A 26,909-nucleotide genomic window follows, 5' to 3' on the forward strand; every position below is an offset into this window, starting at 1 on the left:
AAGTATATTACCGCCGTATAATACTCTTATCGTGAAATTTCAATCGATAGGAAAATTATTTTATATCGCGCGCGTGTGTATGCGTCGCGAAAAGGAAGGAGAAAAATTCCTCCGTTTCGAAGAGATGAAAGTCAAGGATAAGAAAATTGTTATGGAAGAAAAATGTTTCTTCCAGTGATTTCTAGTAATTGAAACGAAAGAGAGTCGAGTTAAAAGTTTTCGATTACACCTTCCGTTAAATTTTTTCCATCGATCGTAATGGAAAAATTGTAAAATGAATTGAAGGAGAGGAAATTCTTTTTTTTTTTTTATGTATCAATCAGAAAGAAACTCGAGAAATTTATACGGTTAATTCATTGAACAGATGCAGTTATGAACATTGCATGGTTATTAAGCGACGGATAATCTCAATCGATTAAACAACGATAATGGGTTAATAAAGGGAGGAGAATTTCCTTCTGAAATCGAAACGATTGTTGTTACGCGTTTGTATCTTTCTTAGATTTCCTACGATAATTCGTAATCACCCACGATTTTTCTTTCCAGGCCCGAGGCAGTCTTTGACATTCTAAAACTGCTACCACAAACAATATTGAAATTCAATTATCCATGCGATAAACCGCTTTACGATGTTTCTGAACTGTGACATTTCGATCTGCCGTTTAGTCGAAGATTTAACGATTGTTTATGATAAGATGATCTTTTAATAATCGTTTGACGTGCAATTTCAATATAACGGTAAACGATTTTTCTTCTCTCGCCGTTGCACAAAGTGCATCTTTCTTTTTTTTTTCTTTTTCCTTTTTCCTTTTTTCCACCGTAACAAATCTCGTTCCATCAACGAAATTCAATATCCTTCCAAAAATTAAGAGCTTAAAGATTAATCTCGTCCAATCCTTTTCCTTTCCGCTTCGAAATCGAAACTCTAAAATATCGTGAAATCCTTCTCGATTTTCTCGCGAATAACAGTTTCTTTAACTGGTTTCTCTCGACTTGGAAACTCGGTTAAAAATATCGGAGGGAAAGGGAACAGCTGGCAGAAGCGAACTGGAGGAGCGTGTTTTGTATCCCGGGCGGAGGCGGCTTTATTGAAATGCGGACGAGGGAGCGAAGAGGGTGACGGTGGTGTCGGTGGTGGGTTCTCTGTTGGGTCGCGTGGACAACACTCCCACGGAATATTAAACGCGTTTCTCCTTGCCGTGTCCCTCTTTATCTCGTCACGCTGCGTTCCACCTACCTGCAATATTTGCGCGTTGAGGTAGGTGCGCGCACGAGCGTTGAGGTAGATGCAACAGCACTGCACGCGGATAATGCATTCTGATGCATCGTGCAAGAGGACGATGGCTTCTTACAACTCGTATATCCAGCCAGCGGATCTTCCTCGTCTCTCTCTTTGCTGAGAGAATCCTTTCCAACTGAAAAGTTTCCGGTTCGACGGATCACGAGTGAACTGATTAATTAATTACTTCTTTTTCTTCTTCTTTGAAGTTGTCATAGAGAGAAGAAATATTCTCCGTCTCTTGTTTGTCAATCCCGATCTCGATAAATCTGTCACTTTGACGATCGAGAATAAAGTAATTATGAATCTCTTTCTCTTTTTAAAGGAAAGTAAAATTTCCTCGCAATATCAATCGCATTTTAGAAGAAATATTCCTCATCTTCTATGTTTGCCCAAGAGAATCCCAAATACAAAAAAGAAGGAACGGGAAGGAATCTCCAGTTTGATGATCACGAATGAACTGATTAATTAATTACTTCTTCTTCTTCTTTGAAGTTGTAGTTGTATAGAGAGAAGAAATATTCTCCGTCTCTTGTTTGTCAATCCCGATCTCGATAAATCTGTCACTTTGACGATCGAGAATAAAGTAATTATGAATCTCTTTCTCTTTTTAAAAGAAAGTAAAATTTCCTCGTCATAACTGCAACTTTCTGATCAATATCATTTTAGAAGAAATATTCCTCATCTTCTATGTTTGCCCAAGAGAATCCCAAATACAAAAAAGAAGGAAGGAGAAAGAATCTCCAGTTTGATGATCACGAATGAACTGATTAATTAATTACTTCTTCTTCTTCTTCTTCTTCTTCTTCTTCTTCTTCTTCTTCTTCCTTGTCATAATTGAGAAGAAATATTCTCTTGTTTGTCAATCTCGATCTCAATAAATCTGTCACTTTGACGATCGAGAAATGAATTAATCACGAATCTCTTTCTCTTTTTAAAGAAAAGTAAAATTTCCTCGTCACAACTGCAGCTTCCTGATCAATATCAATCGTATTTTAGAAGAAATCCTCCCCATCTTCCCAGCTACAAAAAAGAGGGAAGGAATCTCCAGTTTGATGATCACGAATAAATTGATTAATTAATTAAGATATTAATCTTCTTCTTCTTCTTTGTCATAATTGAGAAGAAATATTCTCCATCTCTTGTTTTCTCAATATTCTCAATCCCGATCTCAATAAATCTGTCACTTTGACGATCGAGAAATGAATTAATCACGAATCTCTTTCTCTTTTCAAAAAAAAATAAAATTTCCTCTTCAAAACTGCAGCTTTCTGATCAATATCAATCGCATTTTAGAAGAAATTCTCCCCATCTTCTATGTTTGCCCAAGAGAATCCCAACTACAAAAAAGAAGGAAGATATCTCCAGTTTGATGATCACGAATAAACTGATTAATTAATTACGAATTTTTCATAGTTGAAAAGAAATATTCTCCATCTCTTGTTTGTCAATCTCAATAAATCTATCACTTTGACGATCGAGAAATGAATTAATCACGAATCTCTTTCTCTTTTCAAAGGAAAGTAAAAATTTCCTCTTCAAAACTGCAGCTTCCTGATCAATATCAATCTCATTTTAGAAGAAATCCTGCCCATCTTCTATGTTTGCCCAAGAGAATCCTTCCCAGCTACAAAAAGGAGGGAAGGAATCTCCAGTTTGATGATCACGAATGAACTGATTAACCCGAGCTCGAATTATAATTCATCGTTCAATATCCTCGATTCGTATCCCGCGCCGCGCCTGTGCAAACAGTCGTCGAGGAAAATATTTGCACAGGATAACGCGGGCCCCTCATTATCGGGGTCGACGTCGAGAGGAGGGTCGAGAGGAGGGGGAATGGGTTCAGCTGCGGGAACAGGAGCTGGAACGCGACGTGGAAGGAGATGGAACGAGACGGTTCAAAAAGGAGGGAACAAGGTAGAGGAGAGATAGGTAGGGGGGGAAGGGAAGAGGTAGAGATTGATTCGACATGCATAAATTAGAGAGGATGAGGCTTTATCCGGTGCGCGAGGATTGGGTTTTGGAATTGGGATCTCCGCACAGGAGAGGAGTATAAATTGATGACTGTAGGCAAAAGGCAGGGGTTTATAATAATTAATCTTCGTGCGTGTATGTATGTACGTATACATCCAGCCCCCTTCTCACCCTTTTAGGAGCTTACCCCTTCCTTCCTTCCTTCCTTCCTTCGATCCTTCGACTTTTCGTCCGTTCCGTGCATCTGCATACGACACGTTCATTTCTTTTTCCTTTTTTTTTTCTCCTTCGAAACGGATACGATTTAGAATTTTCGAATATCGAACTGTATCTCTTTATTCATCCGTCGTTATAATTCGTTTAATCTCTACTTTGAGGAGGAGAGAATGTTTTGAATCATCTTTTCTTGATTCTTTCAAATCGTTCCTCGAAAACATCAACAAGTGGAAAAAAAGAACATTAAATTATTGCTCTTAACGAAAAAACATCGATATAATAACTAATAACAGAGGAACAAATATTACAACATTATTTGAAAACGAACCAAGTTTGACGGTTCGACTTCGATGGATGGATCTGTACAATCGGATTCTTTTCTTTCTTTCTTCTTCTCTCGCCCCTTCGAACTTAACCCGTCCGTTTTCAGATCCAAGACACGGGCGGAAGCGAAGAAAATAGTCGCGGTGACAAATATCCAGCCGAGGTGAAGCTCGCCAAGGGGCGATTAGATATCGCGTCGAGGCGGGCGATAAATTACGGCGAGCGTGTGTGGCGCGAAAGGGGGAAGAATCCCCAGTGATGGTGGCCATGGTCGCTAAATTGAGGAATCATCAGCGTGGCTTAAAGTCGCCGCGATTATCGTTAATTGATAAATTCGACGGACCCCCGGCGATTTATCGCCAACTCGTTTCCAACAGTTTATAATACGCGCTGCGGAATACATCTTCCAGGAAACCGTGGTCGTCGCCGGGGATTAAACCGGCCGTTTCTGAACCCGCGAGAGACGCGCGGTAAATGGCTTCGCGCCTCGCGAATCGAAGGAAAGGTATTTCCAGCGTGGACATTGGAAAATGTTGTACGCGGATGCCTGCGACGTCGGGGAAAAGATCGTTTCGGAGAATTGGCCGCTCGTTTATCAATCGTGTGTAAAAAAATATCCAGATCCTTCTGAAATATTACATATACATATATAGAGAGAGAGCTCAAAAGCTGATCGTTCGAATATCTTGTTTCACTACAGCTTTTCTACATTTCTCCTCCTTCATTTTTATTCCAAGCTACTTTCCTCGAAACTCTTTAAATTTGTCGAGAAGGATATAATATATATTCGTACGATTTGAGCTAACGATCGATGATAAGGAACTGAAGCGAAGAAATTCGATTTTGCAGACGGCGAAGCCGCGGGGAGGAGGACACGAGCGGCGTTGAGGAGAACTCGCAGCAGCAGCAGCAGGCGAGCTACGTGGGGGGAGGTCAGCGCGACACGGAGGAAGAGGAAGAGCTGGGGGCAGAGGAGGCGGCGGCGCAGGCGGCGCAGTCCCTGCAGAGCGGCGCCGAGGGCGCCGATCCGGAGGTACACAAGAGGGTTGCTGCGGTGCAGGTGCAGGTGCAGGGTATGGAGGGCGACTGGCGGACCTACTGCGAGCACCCGCTCTCGGTGGCGACCGCGGCCATGCTCAATCTTCAACAGCAGCACCAGGTCTCGGCCGTGGCGAGCCACGGCGACGACCCAGCCCCCTACGTCTACGAATATTACAAACTGCCCGACAAGAACGCCGACGTCAAGTTGCCGCCTACCCACGAACTTTGGTCCACGTGAGTGATCTTTGATTTTCTCTCGTTTTTCCCCTTTTTTTCTTTTGTTTTCCATCGCGCGTTCGTCAAGCATTCGAGAGAAGGTTTGTGACTTCGATCTTCGAGCGTGTATTGGATTTTGCGTTTTTGAAGGATGATGGGGGAAGAGTTGAAAGTCGGAATGAAAGGAGAATGTACGTTCGCATTGCTGAGAAGAAATTCTCGGTTGACTTTTCTAGGCGCCGATTTTTTAATATTTTTTTTTTATCCGATTTGATAAAGTGTTTTTCGATGTTAATAGAAACGAATGGATTAATAGAAACGAATGGTGGACGTACATGTTAAACGTTTGCGCAAATATTGATTCACAATTTCTAAAAATTCTTGATTGATTTATCGATCAAATTACTCTTAAGAGATAATTTCCCTTCGTCGTTTAATCGCGAGATTCCTCGTGAAGAATAATTCGCGATAAAATATATCCTTCCTCTATATATTTATTACATTTTTTATTATTGAAAACAATGAGCCCGATCAATCAAGATGTATAAACTGTCTCTTGCATATTCAGATTATTCGTAGATTATATAGATCGATCGAGCCACACCTTATCGGTCCAGGAATAAAAAATTACACCAAGAACACGAATCCTATTAGAAAATCTCTATAAGAAATCTCTGTCTCTATCTCTTGTAACTTCATTATTAAAAATTATTCCGATCGTTTGATTAATAGAAACCAATGAAAGAGTCCGTAATAACAACATTCCCTTCTTTCTCAATTAATTCTCTTATCTTGAAACGGACAGAGTCAACAAATATCGATACTCTTCCACGCAAAACGCATTTCTTCCTTCAAAAGGCATCAGAGACCAACACTCGTCGAAACTGTGCATTATCCATGGAATCACGTGTTGCCTCTCACGCTACTTTACAGTATACACTTTATAGACGCTTTCCACGCAATAACTCCTCTGATTTCCCCGCGGAAAGATCGCAGCTCGAATCGAATAATCGAAATCTCCATAGCATGCCTCGAAACAAGAAGCGATTCGTCGGCGGTGGTCGAGAAAGTCTTTTTCCTCCGAGGTGAGACCCGTTTTTTGTTATTGAATTAATCCGCGTCCACCACTTGACGCTTTTTACCGACCGACGTTGATCGAAATGTCTCTTGAGAATGGATGCGCCCGCGTTTTGTTCAATCGACCTCGCTGATTTTTCTCCTTTTTTTCCTCCCCTCGAGATAGTCGTTTGTCATCCTTCCTTTTTTTTTCCCCGTCTGCGATCTCGAGAACGTCCATCACGAACGTCTGCCAATTATCTCCAATTAGAGATTAGCAAGGGAAGGAAGAGAAGAAAGGAAGTCGATTCACCTTTTCCTCGAGTTTTCGAATCGATTTCCAAGAAAGGCTATTCTCAATCCTCTTCGAAATTTCGAAAAGAATCTCTTTCGATCGACTGCTTCTTTCTTTTTTGGAACTTCTACTCATTTCCAACGAAGAATATGATCCCAATCTAATGATATCCACGAGGAGGCAAAGGGTCAAAGGGTTGGTGGTTCGAACCGCGTCGCGTGACGGGTGGATCGGTCTGCGGAGCGTCGATTAGCGTGGTTAGATCGGCGGATAGGAGGCGTGTAAACGCCGTTGAAAACACTTTCGACGCGGCACCACGCTTTATTAACATCCACCGTTTCCCCGTATCTCGATTAATGGTCTCGCGTGCATAATTGAGCGCTCGCGGGTAGCATAATTTATCGCGTCCTATGTGGAACAATTTCTATCTTCTCTCGCGAAAATATAAATCTCTTCTTCTCTTTCCTTCCTTTTCTCTTCGTCTCTGTCTGTCTGTCTTTGTCTCTTAAAGTTTTCGTAGGAATCGAGATTAAAGAACGAGAGGGGAAGGAAGCGAAGGTGGAGATAGATTTTCTCCGTAAGAGAGGTGGATTTATTGCGAAGGTTTATTGGGCTATTACGCGAAAAGATTTATAGAGATTTCGTAAGTTTGTAGGAAATTGAAACGTTGTGGGAAGTTACAAACTGGCCTTCTTTAAGTTTTCAATAGATGCCTGGGTGACAGTTGAATCAAGAATGTGGAGACTTTGTTCGTTTTTAAGTCTCACTTCTTCTTCTCAATCACGGTAAAAAATTATCGTTTGTTGTTGTTACGTGATCTTGGAGATTATTTCTTGAAGAATACATTGGAAGTTTAAGAATTCGATGGAATATAATTCCCAGTTGGGAAAAAGAGAAAGAAGGGAGAAGGGAAGAGTCGAATCGAGGTTCAGATTCATCAAGCCTAATTGACCAATAAATTTCATCCGTATGCCCATCGTTCACCGTTCGCATCAATGCGTGGAACACGCTTAATTAATTATAGAAAAAGAAAAAAAAACATTCCTGGCTTAAAAAGTACCGTTTACTTCAGCGAAATCTTCAAAGAAGATTCTCTCCTTCGATTTTCAATAGAATCAAAAACAACTTCCTTAATCTCCATTATTAGATGGTTTTAGTTAGGCAAGCGCAACACACAATTGCCTTCCACGTTTTAAATACGAATCCTAAGAAGAGAGATGCTCGAAAACATTCCCAACACGAGCCAATCCACAACGAACGAAACAACGAATAAAAGGAAGAAAGAAGAAGAAAGAGAATGAACGAGCATCGAGAATGAACAAGCCAACTTTTCACTCGCCGTCCACTCGCCTTTTAATCACGTTTCTACGTATGGAAGGTGAACGCGGAAGGTGGAAGATCGGCGTCCCTCGACCGAAACCATCGTTTCTCCATCGATCGCGACTTCCGAAATCGAGAGAGATCTTTTAATCGCGGCACGAAGATCGCGGACTCGCCCCGCGGAACGCCACGAAATCGGCCCCCGTGACGACCCGGTCACCCTTCATAAATCTTCCAGATTCCACGTCGAGCCGCTCCACGATTTATATTATCCGTAAAATATTCGAATTGTTCGGCGAATTCGGGATAACTTTTCAATTTTTTCAATTTCATTCTTTCGCTTAATCCATCTTAAAATAGAAGAGAATGTATTAGAAAAATATAGAGAGGTATCTTTTTCTTTTCTCGCTCTCGCTCTCTCAATGGATCGTTTACAATAAAATTTTCAATAAATTTTCAATAGATTCATTGCACGAATGTTATCTATTTGTGATAACTTTATTCATCTTATTCTTCTTAGAATGAAAAGAAGGAAAGAGGAATACATTAAAAAAATATAGAGAGGTATCTTTTTCTTTCTCTCTTTCGCTTTCTCAATGGATTGTTTTCAATAAAATTTTCAGATAGATTCATAGATTGCATAGAATGTTATCTATTTGTGATAACTTTGTACGTTTGAATTTTATTTCGTTGTTTAATCCATCTTAGAATAGAAGAGAGTATATTAAAAAAATATAGAGAGGTATCTGTTTCTTCTCTCTCTCTTTCTCTCTCTTTCGCTTTGTCATTCTCTCAATGGATTGTTTTCAATAAAATTTTCATTCTTAGATTCGTTGCATGAATGTTATCTATTTGTGATAACTTTATCCATCTTATTCTTCTTAGAATAGAAGAGAAGGAAAGAGGAATACATTAGAAAAATATAGAGAGAGATATTTTTCTTTCTCTCTCTCTCGCTCTCTGAATGGATCGTTTTCAATAAAATTTTCGTAGATAAAAATTCGTAGATTCATTGCATTATCTATCCAATCGTAACTCAATAGTAATTAAATTCTGAGAGATTCTGTTTTCGAAAGAATTGCTTTTCTAAAAGTTTTTCCAGGAGAGCTCGAGAGAAAGATGATCGTAGACTGTTGCACACCTGGAGCCTTTTTTTCAATTATCTACGAATTTTATCATTTCGTATTATACCCGTTTAACCTCTTTATGAACACTTTAAGACATCGAAGATACCGTTACCTTCGAAGCAGTGATTGTCAAATGAAATAAAATATTATCAGCGGTTCCAATTTTTCTGTACTTGTTATTAGAAGATTCCTCGATATCTCTCCTTTCCTTTTTCTCCTTTCCTCTTTCGTGAAAACAATTATTTCAATTCCAAAATACCACCCGTCCCCAAAAGAAGAAGAAGAAGAAGAAGAAGAAGTTTAAAAAACAACTCTTCTTATCTCAACTCTTAAAGATATCGAAACGAATACCAAAATTCCCGATAATTGAAACAAAGTTGAACAACTCCAAACTCTTTACAACCATAATAAAATCTACGTACGTAAGAATTAATTCGAATTCTCGCTGAACCGATACCGATTTAAAGAACGCTCAGATCCTGAGCCAGCCTGTATTTATATCGACGCCTTCCAACCAGCCCTTCCGGTCCATTTGCTCGGTTTGCAAACTCCGTGTCCCATTCTCTCGCTCCACTCTCTCTTTCTCTCTCTCTCTTTCTCTCCTCGCATTCGAATTCGTGACACGGGCTCTCCCTCCTCTCTTTATTTTGGTAGCCGATCGAGAGCCTCACCCTTGCTCCAATCGACGGGTAAGCAGACCCAGCTTCTCTCTCTTCCACTCTCTACCCTTGCCAACTTTTGATTTATATCGGCCGCTTAGCATATTTTGTAATTTACTGTTGAGAATCCTTAACGTACGGATGGCGCGGTGTGTCCCCTGGCGACGAGAAGAGCAGAAAGAAAGAGAGAAAAGGGAGATGCAAGAGAGAGAGAGAGAGGAGGCAGAACACGACACAGTGGCATCGAGATCAGTCCGTTCCGTGTGTTACCACCCCGTGGGTAGATCGCCGCCTTAATCTTCCCTCGCATCTTCTTCGACGCGTCGTCTCTCCTCCTCGTCCAACGATCTCTATCCCACCGATTTTATCCGCTCCGCTATCTGTTCGCGAGGCCAACCGTCTCGACAACTCCCCTCCCTCGATCGCCGCCCCGATACCATCTCGACAATTTGTACGCCGGTGGATCGTTAAAGCTGCAAAAGGGGTGGAGGATCGCATCCACCCTGCAGCTTAATCCAATTTCATTGTGTCGGGGAGGGAAGGGTGCCGCTCGTTCGCATGCATGGGAGATGATACACACACTGCAGTCGTTTCCTCCTCGATGCGCTTCGAGTCAGGAGAGAATCGTTTCCTTTTTTTTTTTTTTTCTTTGCGTGTGAATTCGACAAATTGTTTGCAACACGGTTTCTGGTTCTGATTGTCGAACGCGTGGAAAAATATAAAAATGTGTTTCAGGAATTTATAATCGCGTAAAGATGGCATAAAGAGAGATATCGAGAGCGAAACGAAGCCGCGTTGCAACACATTCGAGACGAATGCGTTTATTTCAATCTCTATATATATATAGTCGTGTTCATAAAAATTTGAATTTGCATAAACGTTTATGGTTTGCTTACATTAATACGACGAAACGTTTGTAATAAAATGCGATTCAGGAGAGCAAAGAGATATATAGACACGCAATATGTGGATGTTTATGCATTTATGCAAAAAGCTTAATAAACAAAAATCCAAAGTATGCGCGGGAAATATTCAAAGTAGCAGGCATCTTTGTACGTATATCATATTTGAAGAACAAACTGACTCTCCCCCTCCAATATTCCAATCTCGGATAACAAATTTTTTTCCTGCAGATGCAATCTAAATCTAACCTAAAAAAAAAAATAAAATGCAAAAATATTCCTCCGAAAATCTAAATGAGACAGAAGATGATTGACAAATGGCTGGTTTCTTTCGACGCAATTAAGCGAGAAATTTCAAGTTAGAAAGTATTTCGAAGAAAAAAAAAGAAATTTAATTAATCGCAATCGAACTTTCTCCCGAAGGGAAAAAAAAAATTCCGAGTAGGACGATTTGTCTCACGGTAGCTGCAAGAATCCCTCCAAGTCCAAGTCCGTTTTTCCCCCGACTTGGATGTCCCCAAGACGATGACGTACGATTTTAACGGTGCAAACGTTTATACTCTTGCGGAGAGACGGCTCTCTCCGCAAGGCTTCGACAACGGTATACGCTTAACCCAGACCTTGTGGCCAAGGTTCAAGCGTATATCGTGCCTATTAGCAACCGATGCCCAACCCCCAACGTAATCCAGCCAACGCTCGATTCACCCGCCAACGATATATAATAGCTTCGTTTGTCCAACATCTATAAACCTTTATAACCTATAAATTATTTACCATACTGTTTGCAACGGGTTCAATTACGCGGGATCGTTATCCTAAAGGAATTGCACAATTTACAAGTTCTTTTTCCAGATATATATATATATATATATATATTGAAAGAAATTTCTTCTGAGAGATTTAAAAAAAATTTCTCACCACGATCATCCGATTAGGCAATTTTTCTTCTCTCAACTTCTTTCGAGAAGAAAAATCTCTTAATCCTTTTTTACTGTCAAACCGAAACGAAAGAGGAGTTACGTTCGTAAATGATCGTAATTGCCACTCGAGTCTTCGAGAGGATCTTCTCTCTCTCTCTCTGCGGTAACTTCGAGAGGAAACGCGATAAATTCACGCATTCTACAGCTGTTCTCGGCAAAGTTTGTAAAGCACGTTCTACGACGTTGTGTTAACGTTCTCCCTGTCGGCCGATCCGAGGGATTTTAAAATACCTCGTGAATCCTTGCGCGAACTTGTGGATTTCGTTATTTAATCGAATCGAGTTTCGATCGATATATATATATATTATAAGATACAGGAGGATAGGAAAATTACGGCTACGAGACTACTGTGCTCGTGATTCCATAAATTTCACACGCGTGAAAGTTGAGTGAAATATAAGGGAATAAGTTATTAAGCAGGCAATTTCGATGCAATGATCGAAAAATCGAACCGTTTCTTCTCGATCCCCTTAGAAGAAGGGGGGAGTAGAAGAGGGACCGTGTTTAGAAAAAGAGAGAGAGAGAGACAAGGCACGATTTCAACGAAACGATAAATTTTCAACGGCGATACGACGACAATCGCGGGCTCGGGATTGGCGTGGCTGAAATGTGAAAGCCAGCCTTCGCTACATTTTCGTGTGTACGAATACCGTGATAACGGCGTGGAATTTACGACTGCGAGAGGCTCGGGGTTCGCAGCTGCGCCGCCAACTGCTGGGCCCCCGGTATTTTATTTCGCGCGTTTCCGCGAGTTTTATTCGTGCCGTGCTCGTGGTCGATCTCTTGCGCCAAGGAATGTCTCCCTCTGTTAAGCCTTCGAAACGAAAGACCGAAAACGTTAAACTCGTTGCGCTATAAACGATAATCGAAAAATTTGCCTTAACTTAACTGTGATCCTCGATTATCTAGAAAAAAGACGTCCATCTAAAGAAATCTAAAGGTATCATCGAAGATGCGAAATTTATCAAAATCCATCTCCTCTTCCTAATTTCGTTACTCTTTCCAATCTTGCACGAAAAAAAAAAAATAGTAATTCGAGAAATTTAACAAAATCGATCTCCTCTTCCTAATTTCGTTACTCTTTCCAATCTTGCAAAAAGCGATTCGAGAAATTTAACAAAATCGAGGAGAAGGGGTATTTTATTTATCAAAATCGATCTCCTCTTCCTAATTTCGTCACTCTTTCCAATCTTGCAAAAAGCGATTCGAGAAATTTAACAAAGTCGAGGAGAAGAGGTATTTTATTCATCAAAATCGATCTCCGCTTCCTAATTTCATCTCTTTCCAATCTTGCAAAAAGCGATTCGAGAAATTTAACAAAGTCGAGGAGAAGGGGTATTTTATTTATTAAAATCGATTTCCTCTTCCTAATTTCGTCACTCTTTCCAATCTTGCAAAAAGCGATTCGAGAAATTTAACAAAGTCGAGGAGAAGAGGTATTTTATTCATCAAAATCGATCTCCTCTTCCTAATTTCATCTCTTTCCAATCTTGCAAAAAGCGATTCGAGAAATTTAACAAAGTCGAGGAGAAGGGGTATTTTATTTATTAAAATCGATTTCCTCTTCCTAATTTCGTCACTCTTTCCAATCTTGCAAAAAGCGATTCGAGAAATTTAACAAAGTCGAGGAGAAGGGGTATTTTATTTACCAAAATCGATCTCCTCTTCCTAATTTCGTTACTCTTTCCAATCTTGCACGAAAAAAAAAAATAGTAATTCCAGAAATTTAACAAAGTCGAGGAGAAGGGGTATTTTATTTATCAAAATCGATCTCCTCTTCCTAATTTTGTCACTCTTTCCAATCTTGCAAAAAGCGATTCGAGAAATTTAACAAAGTCGAGAAGAAGGGGTATTTTATTTATTAAAATCGATTTCCTCTTCCTAATTTCGTCACTCTTTCCAATCTTGCAAAAAGCGATTCGAGAAATTTAACAAAGTCGAGGAGAAGGGGTATTTTATTTATCAAAATCGATCTCCTCTTCCTAATTTCGTCACTCTTTCCAATCTTGCAAAAAGCGATTCGAGAAATTTAACAAAGTCGAGGAGAAGGGGTATTTTATTTATCAAAATCGATCTCCTCTTCCTAATTTCGTCACTCTTTCCAATCTTGCAAAAAGCGATTCGAGAAATTTAAAGTCGATCGAAGGGTATTTTTCCTTTCGTCAGAAGCAAGCGAAACGGATTCTCGAAAATCGAGAAGAGGTCGATACGCGAATCCCTGTCCATCCGTGTCCAACGGGCTCATCAACAACGTTCCATCTGTTGGCGCGGAAGGAGGCGTGAAGCGCGTTACCCTTAACGACGCGAAATTATTATTATCTCTCGTCGCGGGACGGTCCCATTAAGGGGGAAGATTTTGCCAGCCGGCAAAAGCTCGATCCGGACGGGCCTCCTCTCTCTCTCCGAGATAATATAATGTCCAAGGCCGGGCACAACTGTGTGACGCTCGAGCCGAGTCGCTTATGGCCGCGCCATGGGGGTTGAACAATCGGCATACGGTTTCACAGCAAGCCGCCGCAATAAAGATCGTTCTCGAAGATGGTACTTTTAATCCGTGAGCCGCCTTTCTTTCCCTCCGATTTTAGTATCCCAAATATAATCAGAGAATTAACAAATTTTCCATCGGGAAAATTCGACAAGTTTTATACGATCTTGATTGAAATAAAAGTAAAATTTACGTTGTGACGAAATTTAATTCTCCAGGCATCTCTAATCGATTCAGATGATTATTTCCTCGTCTCGAATCTTAAAGAATCTTAATAACGAGATTCGTTCAGATTTTTAACAGAACAATCCCTGGAAATTAATTCAATAATCGTATTTCCTTTCCATTTGACAAAGCGCATGATGCGATGCGACGACGAAAGATGCAAAGACGAAAAGACGCTTCGTTTTCGAGCGAAGTTTCTCTCGTCGTTCGTCGGTTGCGCAACTCCGCCATGTGGAAAGTTCGTGTTTCCAAGGAGATCGGAGACATTGAACGTATCGATTATATTGTTTGCCACACTGTGTTTTAAACACTGTTTCTCGAGATCGTACGGGTTTTTGTCGGTTCTTTCTCCTCGACACGCGATAGCGTATCATTACATCCCGACTCGGACTACGTGGAAGGCAGGCATCGGGGGATGGATGCATTACGTCGCGTTGAGAAATGGAATTCGAACCGATCGCTCGCGGTGGATTTCATTTCGCCGTGCTTCGCGTTTCCTGTCGTTCGCGATGATAATAACGTTGTATCCGTTCGGATCGATCGATCCATCCATCCATCCATCTATCCCACCACTTTCGAGAAACCTGTTCCTTCTTCTCTTTCTCCGCCACTTTTGCCTTTTTCGCTCTGTCTGTCTATATATCCGTGTATGTATTTCGCTTCTTCGAATCGATCGGACAATCGGAGAAGGGGCGGGGTGAAAATAGAGAGGAAGTTTGTTTTTCTTCCTATAACTAAAAAGACGAATCTCTCGAAGAGATTCTTTTCATTTTAATCGCGGAAAATTGCTATTTCGAGCGTCGGTATATCGAGAAAACTGGTGGCGAGTCGAGAGCAGGAATTCGTACGGCAACGTTTCATTAGGTAATAATAACGGAGTCAGAGTCCTCGAGTGTCGACGGATCCGATCGTGATAAATCGATTAATGAACGTCTTGGAAGAGTTTTTTTCAAACAGTGTTCTCGTTTGTTGCTTGCATTTGAAAAAATTTCTTTCTACCTTCGAGTTTTCTAAATTTTGAAAGGAAATACGTAAAGTCATATTCATGCAAATTATTCGCAATTTAAAAGTGATCCAAGATGCAATACATGTATATGAAATATTCCTTAATAAGAACTTGGTCGGAGGAATGTAACACTTTCACTTGATAAATAAATTAAGCGCTTATTTCAGCAAACTTAAAACAAAAATAAGGATAAAAAAAATAAAGAGAATCGCATAAATCACTTTCGAAGAAACACGACTCACGCTAATTGGCCATTCCGAGCCGTGTATCCAGATAAAAATACAATTCCTATTTAAAATATTCTCTACATCCTTTTCTTCTTCCTCTTCTTTTTAATATCGCGCGCGTTGTTTTAAACGCTTTCGCAAAAAAAAAAAAAAAAGAAACTTAAAAAATACATATTATGAAAATCTTCGCAATCTCATTACTTAATTAGGAAACATTTTACAAACATTCCCATTCTCAAGATCGTGTGTACCGTATTAAAAAACGAGACCTGTTTTATTATCCCGCGACCGTGTGAAACAAGTAGCGGGACAGCTAGTGTGTTGTGTAGACGCCATTAAAAAACTCGACTTTCGACAAAAACAGTTGCAACGATCGCGGTGTCATTTTTTTATATTACGGTTCTACGTTACGGTTTATCATTATCATTGTATTCTCAAGAAAGAAACAGTATCTTTGCACGTTACACGCATTGTCCATCTATTTTTATATGCCGCGGTGGCGCGTGAATCACCTCGACAAAGGTGATTATTGCACCGTTTTGCGCGTCATTCCTCGCGCTTTCTTGGATCATTTACGATTCGGCGGATCACCGATAGAATAATTGACCGTTCAATAATCGATTTCATTAATTTCGAAGCCAAACTTTTTTGCGATTAAGAAATTAACGCTGAATTTAAATCATTTTGATTGATTAAGACAAGAGAAAATTCGACAAAGCTGATTATTGCGTCATTCCTCGCGCTTTCTTGGATCATTCGGCAATCAATAATTGACTTTATTAATTTTGAAAACGTAGACTTTTTCGATTAAGAAATTAACGCTGAATTTAAATCATTTTCCTTCTTCTTTCGACTGATTAAGACGAGAGAAAATTCGACAAAGATGATTATTGCGTCATTCCTCGCGCTTTCTTGGATCATTCACGACAGATCACCGATTCAATAATTGACTTTATATTAATTTCGAAGCCATGTAGAGTTTTTCGCGATTAAGAAATTAACGCTGAATTTAAATCATTTCGACTGATTAAGACAAGAGAAAATTCAACAAAGGTGATTATTACATCGTTTTGTGCGTCATTCCTCGCGCTTTCTTAGATCATTTACGACAGATCGCCGATTCAATAATTGACTTTATATTAATTTCGAAGCGTAGACTTTTTCGCGATTAAGAAATTAGAATTTAAATTATTTTCCTTTTTCTTTGGACTGATTAAGACAAGAGAAAATTCGACAAAGGTGATTATTGCGTTCCTCGCGCTTTCTTGGATTTTGTTGGATTTACAACAAATCGCCGATTCAATAATTGACTTTATTAATTTCGAAGCCACGTAGACTAAAACAAGAGAAAATTCGAAATAAAGTTACGAGAAGCAAAAGAAAGATCCTAAAAACGAATCCTTAAAAGAAAACGGAAGGCAAAAAGATCACAGAGGAGAGAAACTTTTAGAATCGTGGCGAGGAGGAACGGTTGAAATAATCCGAAATAATAAAATATAAAAGCTAGGAGAGGAGAAAGAGAGCGTGCGCAGTGGAGGAGAACTGGTGGCCACCCCTTCTCCACGTACCCCCGCGGACGTGTAGCTCGGCCTTAACTCCTTATTACGCGTCTCGTTTGCCGGTTTATCGTTACGCGGAGATCAGTGGAAGTACGAGGAACCTGGCGTGCCCACTACCAAGGCTGGCCTCTGACCCACTTGACGAGGGCCTCGTGTCACGTCGTAAAACGAAACGGGCCCCGGTACGTAACCAGAATCGGCCGCGGGACGAGTGGCACGGCCCGTTTTCGCTGTCCGCCGCGTGCTTTATGCCCGACACGTAACGCGAGCGAGTTCCCCTTTATTTGAATTTATGATCACAAAACGCCGTAAACGCTCCCCCCCTCCTCCCTCCTCAAACGCACCCGCGCTCCTTTTCCTCCCCCCGACTTTTCCTTCCCAACCGGATTGTTTAGAACCGGACTTCTAGGCAAGGGTTTTTATTTCCTTCTCTTTAATGGGTTAATTTTCTGTATTGCGGTGCCGCGATCGCGGGAGGAGGGAGGGAAGGCTGTTACGTGATAAGACGCGAGATCGAAGAGATAGAGGTGAACTATGAACAACTGGAGATGAACGTTGCTTGGAAATGGGGATGATGAAAGAGGTGCAGGGGAGGAAAAGGGACTTTGGTAAAAAGTGTATCGAACAACTGTTTCACAGATAAATGTATTTACGTCGTTTGTGATTTTTCGAATAGAGATGGAGAGAAGAGAGTTGGAGCTGTTGATCGAATAATCATCGATCCTATATTACGTGAATTGTAAAGAATATTTTAATATGGAATGAATCTTCCCAAAGAAATATTTCGTATTCTAATTTTGATAGAATTGAAATCCAATTAGTACCGATTTTTTATTATTGAGTTTCTATATGTTTTCTTATATATTTTGTAATCGTGACGAAAGTTACACAAGAGAGCCTAGATAATTTTATAAAGCGTTAAGAAATTTATTCACGATAAACTATTTTTTCATTAATCATAAATCTCTTTTTTCCTCTCCGATCCTTGTGCAAAATATCACATAGTTTTCCAATTTAAGAAAAAAATATATATATATATTAATATATTAAAAATATATATATATATATTAGTTAAATACGATAAACGTTCCCTCGATAATATCTGTTTCGTTTGCGCAACTTTTACGCATTATTTCGTTGCGCGGTTTTAATGGGTTAATAAGCGATGGAGCAAATGGTGTAATTATCACAGAGAAACCTGTTCCCTCGCTGTATATTCCACTCTACATTATCGCCCGCCGATTAGAAAGTAGAAAACAAAATTTTCCAAATTGAAAACAATTTTTTTTTTTACGATATCTACAACCGAAAGAAAAAAGGGAGAGAGAAAAAAAAAAAAGATCGTTCGTTAATTTTCTTTATCGCGAAATAAGCGAGAAGCTGTTGAATACGTAACGCGGAATAATAATTCTCAGGTCCTCTCTCGGGGTCCCCATTCTCGCGTTTCTTCCCGTTTCGAGAGGACGGAAAGTCCGGTTTCTCTTTGGCGAACCGCGAACCGCGCCAACCCCCCCGCGAAAATCTGCGACTTTATCACTGCTACACGGCTTAACAGCGATCGCGACAGCGTCTTCTCAAGACGACGTGTCAAGTACGCTTTTGACCTCGCGATCCTTGTAGCCGGTTCCATGGACACGGTGTTGACTAGACCAAGACGAGTTCGAGCGGTCATCCGTACGATTTCTGCGGGCAAAGACCTAAAAACGCGAATTCCCTAGCTAACGCTCGCCGATCCCGGTGTTAACGATACAGTGATAATTTGAAAAGAATATGAAATACGAAATGGATAGATTCCATTGCGCCTCGTTGGAACGAGGCGGGATTTATCGAGACGTTGGTATAGATAGATTTTTTTTTCCCCATTGGAACGGAGGTATAATTACAATATATTATCGTTTTACTCGATTATTTATTCGACTCGTAGATCGATGCTTTTTTATTATATAAAATACTCGATCTCTATAATTATAAATTTTGATTTCGAAGGAAAGAGAAATTCGAAGATTTTTTTTATAATTTTCTTTGTATCGTTCGTATCGTAAAGTATTTTATTCCTTCGATCCATCAATAGTTTCCGTCTACTCGGGCCCGAAATCCTCAAAAAAAGAAAGAGGAGGGGGAGGGAGAATGTAACAAAAGTCACGCATCGAGATCACGATCTACGAAAGCACGGGCTAGGCATGCCCGACATATCAAACTTCGCCGGTTTCCAGGGAAAGGGAAACGATTCCACGAATCGCGCCGCGTTTAATCCCACATTTTGACGTTGTAAACATAGTTCAGAAGCGTACCATTAAGATCAACGATCAACGAGCAACTTTTATGAAAAAAGATTCGCATCGAAATCAAGATCCTCGAAAGCGACACGTGTCCGACATACCAAATCCTCCTTCTCGTGTTTCTCGAAAAGAAAAAAGAACCAGGAACCAACTATCTATCCTGACAAAACATCCTTTCCAGAAATTAAAGCTTCAATTTTTTAAGGAAGGCCAGAGAAGGAAGAGAAAAATAATCTCCTCTCGAACATTAAAGAAAGGAAATCAAAGTATAGCTCTATGGTTCATTCAAGAAGAAGACATTGCACTATCAAAAATACCTAATCCCTTTCTAAAGGATTTAACACGAACTCTCAAACTCCAATTACGAAGGAAAAAAAAAAGAAGAAATTAAACCGATCAGAAAATTCCATAAAAAGGAGAATCCATTTTCCAAAAGAACGAGCATCTCCAGAGAAGATCCAATCCCTGTCCACGAAAGGAAGATTGGAGCGGAAGCTCGACTCTCCCCCTCCCTCCACCGATCTACTAATCCTTTTCTAAAGGATTTAACACGAACTCTCAAACTCCAATTGCAATTACGAAGGAAAAAAAAAAGAAGAAATTAAATCAGAAAATTGCATAAAAAGGAGAATCCAAAGATTTTCCAAAAGAACGAGCATCTCCAGAGAAGATCCAATCCCTGTCCACGAAAGGAAGATTGGAGGCGCGGAAGCTCGACCCTCCCCCTCCCTCCACCGGTCCACGCTGCTCGCATTCAAATTCGTAACGTCGAAAAAGCCGCGTACATATGCATACCGCATACGGGAGTGGCGCGTGCTGCGTGCACAGGTGACGTGCGTGCGTGAATGCGTGCCAAGGAAAAAAGGTCCTCGGAAAAAGCGGAGGAGACGAGAGAGAGAAGAAGAAAAAAAGGAAAGAGGAGAAAAGAGAAGCTGGAACCGGCCGCTTCTGACAATAATAATAATCGAAACGAGTGACCCGACCCGACAGCCACGCACCAGCGAGACCTGTCTTTCGAGTTCGAGCGCCGACAGGTCTCGAGGACACGCACACGCTCTCTTCCGATACGCCCGATTTCCGGTTTGAGGAATGCCGATTCCGGTTCCGAACCGGACCCCGCAACACTGATACCGCAAGCTTTTTCGTTTGGGACACGCATACATCTACATCTACGGCTAACATCTGACCCTTGCAAGAATCCACCGACCCTGTCGGTTCATTGTTCCAGGATCTGTTAGAAAGAATTAAGTTAATTGATTTTGGATTTTGGATGGGCAGGAAAAAGTGAAAGGAATACTTTTTTTTCAATTTCGAGAGAGAAGAAGCTCTTTCGAAGGTTCTTTTAATTGGAAAAGGAGACTTTCTCTAGGAAAATTGGATTTTTTAATAAAGAGATTGGAAGAGGTTTATAAGGATTGTATTGGATTGTAGGTATCGAGGAAGAAAGATGAAATTTTTATAAAGAAGTTTCGTCGAAATTTTGGACGAAGAATTTACAAACATTGTTCATTAAGAAAATGAAATTTTCTCAATGAAAAATAATTGGGAAGTTGTTTTAATTGGAAAAGGAGACTTTCTCTAGGAAAATTGGATTTTTTAATAAAGGAATTGGAAGAAGTTTATAAGGATTGTAAGTATCGAGGAAGAAAGATGAAATTCTTATAAAGAAGTTTCGTCGAAATTTTGGACGAAGAATTTACAAACATTGTTCATTAAGAAAATGAAATTTTCCCAATGAAAAATAATTGGGAAGTTGTTTTAATTGGAAAAGGAGACTTTCTCTAGGAAAATTAGATTTTTTAATAAAGGGATTGGAAGAGGTTTATAAGGATTGTATTGTAAATATCGAGGAAGAAAGATGAAATTCTTATAAAGAAGTTTCGTCGAAATTTTGGACGAAGAATTTACAAACATTGTTCATTAAGAAAATGAAATTTTCTCAATGAAAAATAATTGGGAAGTTGTTTTAATTGGAAAAGGAGATTTTCTCTAGGAAAATTAGATTTTTTAATAAAGGGATTGGAAGAGATTTATAAGGATTGTATTGTAAATATCGAGGAAGAAAGATGAAATTCTTATAAAGAAGTTTCGTCGAAATTTTGAGCGAAGAATTTACAAACATTGTTCATTAAGAAAATGAAATTTTCTCAATGAAAAATAATTGGGAAGTTGTTTCATAAAGAATCGATTTCAAGAATGGTCTAATCGAAGAAAGATAGTTAATGACTCGAATATATATAAAAAATTCGTAGAATCTTCTTTCTTTTCTAATACCGTCTCCATCCTCTCGCGTGTATGTATATATACACACAAAAGTACAAGTCGGTTGAGCAGACGGTGACCCTCCGACGACCCGGCGACCTCGAAGCAGCGCGTGGTACGTCTGTCGTCGATAATGCTGCACCGTAAGCGCATAATTGCCTCTTTTGCGCGTACTAACGCAAACGGTACGCAATTGCGTGGCGACATGGCAAAAACGGCGCGGTCGTGTAACGTTACGTGGAATAATTTGCTCGTCCGTGTACGGGGAAACAGTCGCGAATTCATGAATTCGTGGAAAACCGGCTTGAGAATTACCGCACAGAAGGTGATTAAACTGTGCCGCTACTCGAGTCCATTTCTTCCATACCTTCCCCTACCAGCTTCACTACACATAAATATTTTAAACCGTGGATAAATTGTGTTATTTTATTTTTATATATATATATATAAGCTTCATTCAACGCGCGTCTAATTTATCAACAAGTTGAAAAGTTCGTTCGAATGGATCACGTTATAATCGTTATAAAATATATGGACAAATTATTGCTTTTTGCTCGCTCGTTCGTACAACCAGAGAATTAAAGTCTGATTTAGAGATGAGAGATTGAGTTTCCAAGCAGGAGAATTAAAAATATCGATCGTCGAATTCTTAACAGAAGAACGGTTGCAATTTAATTAGTTAAAAAAGTCGCGTTATACGAGAGGATCGGAACCAATCTTTGACTTCGCACGAGATTTATGTAACGATAATATAATTTATTGAAACACCTATTTCGTTTACACACGCGCGTACGTATGAATATGCATCGAATCGACGATATGCATATACTATCGAAAAAAATAAATTATTATATATACGTTTCAAATTAATAAGTTTGACCCGTTGCAATTTCCTTTTTTCTCTCTCAATACAAATTTCGTAATTCGGATTATATCTCTTTGAGTAAAAACAATTTTGAAACTAGCTATCGTAAATGATATTTCTCCATATATATATAAATATACGATGTAATAATATAACGCATTTAGAAATTTGGAAAAAAATTATGAATTAGCAACGTTAACAACAAATCCGAATCTCGAAAGAAGAGTACAGCGTCGATCCTCGATGTAAATCAAACACCACCCCTCCCCCTTACACCAATTCCCCCGTTCCATCCTCTAATCGAAATATTCAAAAGGCGAACTCACGTCGTTCGGTTAGATCCCCGGGCGGATCTCTCTCCGCGATCTCCATGAATCTCTGCCTCTGATCCTACATCAAGGATTAGCATCGCATTACCGCCGCTGCGTGGCATTAAGAGTGCGAGGCGCGGAACGAATGCTCGTCTCGACGCAGCAGAGTCGACGACGACGATCCAGCGACGGGGATCCATTTCACGTAAGCCGAATTCATGAGGCCCTTGCTGCCTCCGGTTACGCAGAGAGATTTCCGCCGCGGGAAGGACAACAGAACGCGCCCTTCCTCCTCCTCTCCCCACACGGTCGGTTCGTTTTTCCATTCGGTTCCTATCCGCACCTCTTCACAGGCACAAGTGTGCCGAGGGCGACGGCGACGACGAAAACTACGACGAACACTACCCTCTCTGTCTCTGTCTCTTCTTTTCTTCGAGCGCAAAAACATCTCTCTTTCTCTCCCTCGAACCGAACCAGACGACGCGATGTCAAAGAGCGGTGCACGTACGAACGGGAAGAGAGAGAGAGAGAGAGTTAGAGATCAGGTATCAAGTGTAAAAAAAAAAAAGAGCCATTGTACGGGAGCATCTGACCGTGGGGTAGGTAGGTAGCACGGTAGTGTGGCGATGTTCACCGGGTGAAGAAAGGAGTAGGAAAGAGACAGAGCACGCGACGTGTCTTCTTCGCGCATGGGCGAGGGGAGGAGGAGGAGAGGGAAGGAAGAAGGGCATAGACCGGTGAATCTGGCGGAGTGGTTGTTGCCACGACACGTTGGCAAGGACGGAGGTTGGAAAGGGAGGGAATAAAGGGAGGGGGAGAGAGAGAGAGAAAAAAAAAGGAACGCGCGAGAAGAGAAAGAGGAAGAGGCCTCCTCTCCTATATATATATATATATATATGCACCGAGAGCGTTGGCAGTTTATAAGGGTCCCCCGTATTGTGGATACGTATTATCATGCTAAATATAACATGTTAACTACTTGGAATAATGCCCGATCCTCTCGATTCTTCCCCTCCTCCTCCCCTACGACCGTTCGACGAATCGCGTTTCCGCGCCCAGAAAATTTTATTGCCGTCGTGATTCGGCAGATGGGATGGATCGAGCCTCGATTCTCTTCGTGTCGAACGACTTCTGTTCCCACACACGCTTCTGGAAAAACGAAAACTTTCTCTATCTCTCTCTCTCTCTCTCTCGTATATCGTGCGTATATTGTTCGTGTTCCTTTTTTCAGTTCAGGTAAAATTGTTCGAAGATTAATTATATTATATTATAAACGCGAAAGATATAATTCGCGACGAACGACGAATTCGTCGTTGTTCTCTCGCAGAGGGACGAAACGCGACTGTTATTGTGCGCGGGAATGGATCCGCGTCGATAATAATATTATCGACGGACGGAATAGAAAGGAAAGGAAAGGCGCGCGCGCGTCGATGTTTATCGATTTATATTTAGTAATGATTGGAGACCATTGATATTTTATCCCCGTACGTATTTGCTTTTTTTCTTTTTCCTTCTCTTTTTTTCTTTTTTTTTTTTTTTTTTATACACCGAGAAAAGCGGAATACGTTGCGAAACGGCGGCCAACCAAGCCATAACCGTTTTATTGATGAGACACATTACGGCATATATACGCCGTGACGGACCTTGAAAATCTATGAATTAATTATACATTACACCTTTGTGCGTAAGATGGAAGAACGTTATGTTATGTATTATATACGCCATTGAGCAGCGGAGAGATGACAAATGTACCGCAGACATCGATCCCTCCCCTCACCACCCGATCCCTATCTCCTCGCTTACGTTCGTTTAGTCGTAAAACAACCGTCCCGTACAATAAATCGCTCTGCTCGTTAGCTAATACCGTATTAACATTATTATAACTTCCCACGGGGAACATGGACGAAGCGGTTTTCAACCGGGATTCAGTCGAGGAGGGAAGGGAAGGGAGAATACGAAGGAACGATAGTCCGGCCTTCTTTGGAAAACCTGTCATTATCGTATCAGCGAAAACGTTAAAATCTATCTTTCCGAAGGAAATTACCGAGAGAATTCATCCATCGATGCTCGCGAGAAAAATTAATCCACGCGTAACTTAATCGTCACTCTTCTTTTCTCCCTTTTTTGCCATTGAAGATATATGCTCAACGCATACTTTAAATCATTTAAAGATTGAAATTTAAACTTGAAATTAATCAACATATAGTCGTGCATACTATTTCTTTACAAATTCCTTTTCTTCATAAAAATATCATAGTTATCTTAATCCCTGGCAAAAATTTTCACAATTTCCCCGAATCGAAAGATATATATATTTTATATTATGGTTAAAGAAATTGTTTCTCGTAAGATTAAGATTCTCGTCTCGTTGAAACAGATACAAAAAAGAAGAAAAAGAATTTTTGTATCGATGTATCTCGCGATAAACATCATCCAGCCAACCAACTATCCCACAATATGATTCCCTTCTCGCAATTTCCCAGAAGGAAAGAGCGAATGGAAACGTATCCCGTGCCGATTCGACACGCGCACTTATATACTTATACATATACGGTTTCTCGATCGGTTTCGTGAATCGAATGTGACAAAAGAGATGGCGAGTTAAAAGGTCGATTCTCCACGGACTGTTGAAGGGGTGTGATGGGCCAGAAGCTGCTGGTGCAGGAGGCGCCTGGCTCCGGTTCCGGTTCGGCGAATCGGATGGAAGGCGGCGAAGGCGCCGGTGGGGGGGAGCTGCACCACTTCCTCCACCAGTACAACCAACAGTCCCACAGTCCCGGGCAGAGCCTGCAGGGTGGCCTTCCGCTTCCGCTCAGCCCGCAGTCCCTCAGACACGACGGCTCCTCGAGCACCGGGATCGCAGGAGTGAAAAGGGAGCCGGAGGATTTGAGCTCGTCGAGAGGGGCGCAACAGTCCAGCAAAAGGCACAAGCAGGCGCAGCCGGACAGTCCCACGCCGCCGGGGATGTACCATCATCATCAGCATCAACTGCAGGTATTTTGCACAGTGTTAATTTCCAATCACCCTCTTCTTCAATCCCCCTTTTCACGTGACATTGTTTTCGAAATTGATCGTTGAGACTGGAGACGTTTCTTCTTTTTTTCTTTTTTTTTTTAAGGATTCTTCAAAAACTATCGTGGATTTTTAGAGATGTTCAATCCTCTCGAATATTAAAATTGTATTAGAGAGAAGCAAGTTCTTCAGAGATTGTTACAAAAGTTTCAAAACAGATTTTCTTTTCCTTTCCAATCTCTGTTTTTTCTCTTTGACGTGTTTTGGAAATTAATCGTGAGACGTCTTTTTTCTTTTTTTTTCTTTTTAAGGATTCTTCAGAAACTAATCGTGGATTTTCAAGAGATGTTCAATCCTCTCGAATATTAAAATTGTATTAGAGAGAAGCAAGTTCTTCAGAGATTATTACAAAAGTTTCAAAACGTGAATAGAATTTGATCTTTTTCTTTCCAATCTCTGTTTTCTCTCTTTAACGTGTTTTGGAAATTAATCGTGAGATATCTTTTTTTTTTTTTCTTTTTCAGGATTTTTAAGGATTCTTTAAAAATTAATCGTGGATTTTTAGAGATGTTCAATCCTCTCGAATATTAAAATTGTATTAGAGAGAAGCAAGTTCTTCAGAGATTATTACAAAAGTTTCAAAACGTGAATAGAATTTGATCTTTTTCTTTCCAATCTCTGTTTTCTCTCTTTGACGTGTTTTGGAAATTAATCGTTGAGATATCTCTTTTCTTTTCTTTTCTTCGAGATTCTTTAGAAAATAATCGTAGATTTTAAAGATGTTCGAATAAGTTTAGGTATTATAAATTATATTAGAAAGATTTTAAAACAGATTTTAACTTTTTCCTTTCCAATCTCTCTCTTTCTTCTTTGACGTATTTTAAATTAATCGTTGAGACGTTTCTTCTCTCTTTTTTTTCGAGATTCTTTAGAAAATAATCGTACATTTTAAAAATGTTCGAATAAGTTTAGGTATTATAAATTATATTAGAAAGATTTTAAAACAGATTTTAACTTTTTCCTTTCCAATCTCTCTTTTTCTTCTTTGACGTGTTTTAAATTAATCGTTGAGACGTTTCTTCTCTCTTTTCTTTTCGAGATTCTTCAGAAATTAATCGTGGATTTTAAAGATGATGTTCGAATAGATTTAGGTATTAAAATTATTATATTAGAAAGATTTTAAAACAGATTTTAATTTTTTCCAATCTCTCTTTTCTCTCTTTGACATATTTTAAATTAATCGTTGAGACGTCTCTTCTCTCTTTTTTTTCGAGATTCTTCAGAAACTA

General features: G+C 40.1%; 1 protein-coding gene and 1 long non-coding RNA gene across 7 annotated transcripts in view; one reads left to right on the top strand and one right to left on the bottom strand.

Moving 5' to 3' along the window:
- The window catches only part of LOC411079 (protein grainyhead), a 133,826-nt gene that overhangs the window by 86,625 nt on the left and 20,292 nt on the right, over positions 1 to 26,909 (top strand). For all 5 annotated transcript variants that reach the window (XM_006562116.3, XM_394553.7, XM_006562112.3 and 2 more), the window contains exons 4-5: positions 4,643 to 5,068; positions 25,242 to 25,602. In XM_006562116.3, the coding sequence (XP_006562179.1) occupies positions 4,643 to 5,068; positions 25,242 to 25,602 (787 nt within the window). The remainder of the gene's footprint in view (positions 1 to 4,642; positions 5,069 to 25,241; positions 25,603 to 26,909) is intronic.
- The window catches only part of LOC113218552, a 67,935-nt gene that overhangs the window by 27,070 nt on the left and 13,956 nt on the right, over positions 1 to 26,909 (bottom strand). The gene's annotated exons all lie outside the window — the stretch shown is intronic.

The sequence above is a fragment of the Apis mellifera genome, linkage group LG5 (assembly GCF_003254395.2).
Source record: "Apis mellifera strain DH4 linkage group LG5, Amel_HAv3.1, whole genome shotgun sequence".
NCBI classification, from domain to species: Eukaryota; Metazoa; Arthropoda; class Insecta; order Hymenoptera; family Apidae; genus Apis; species Apis mellifera.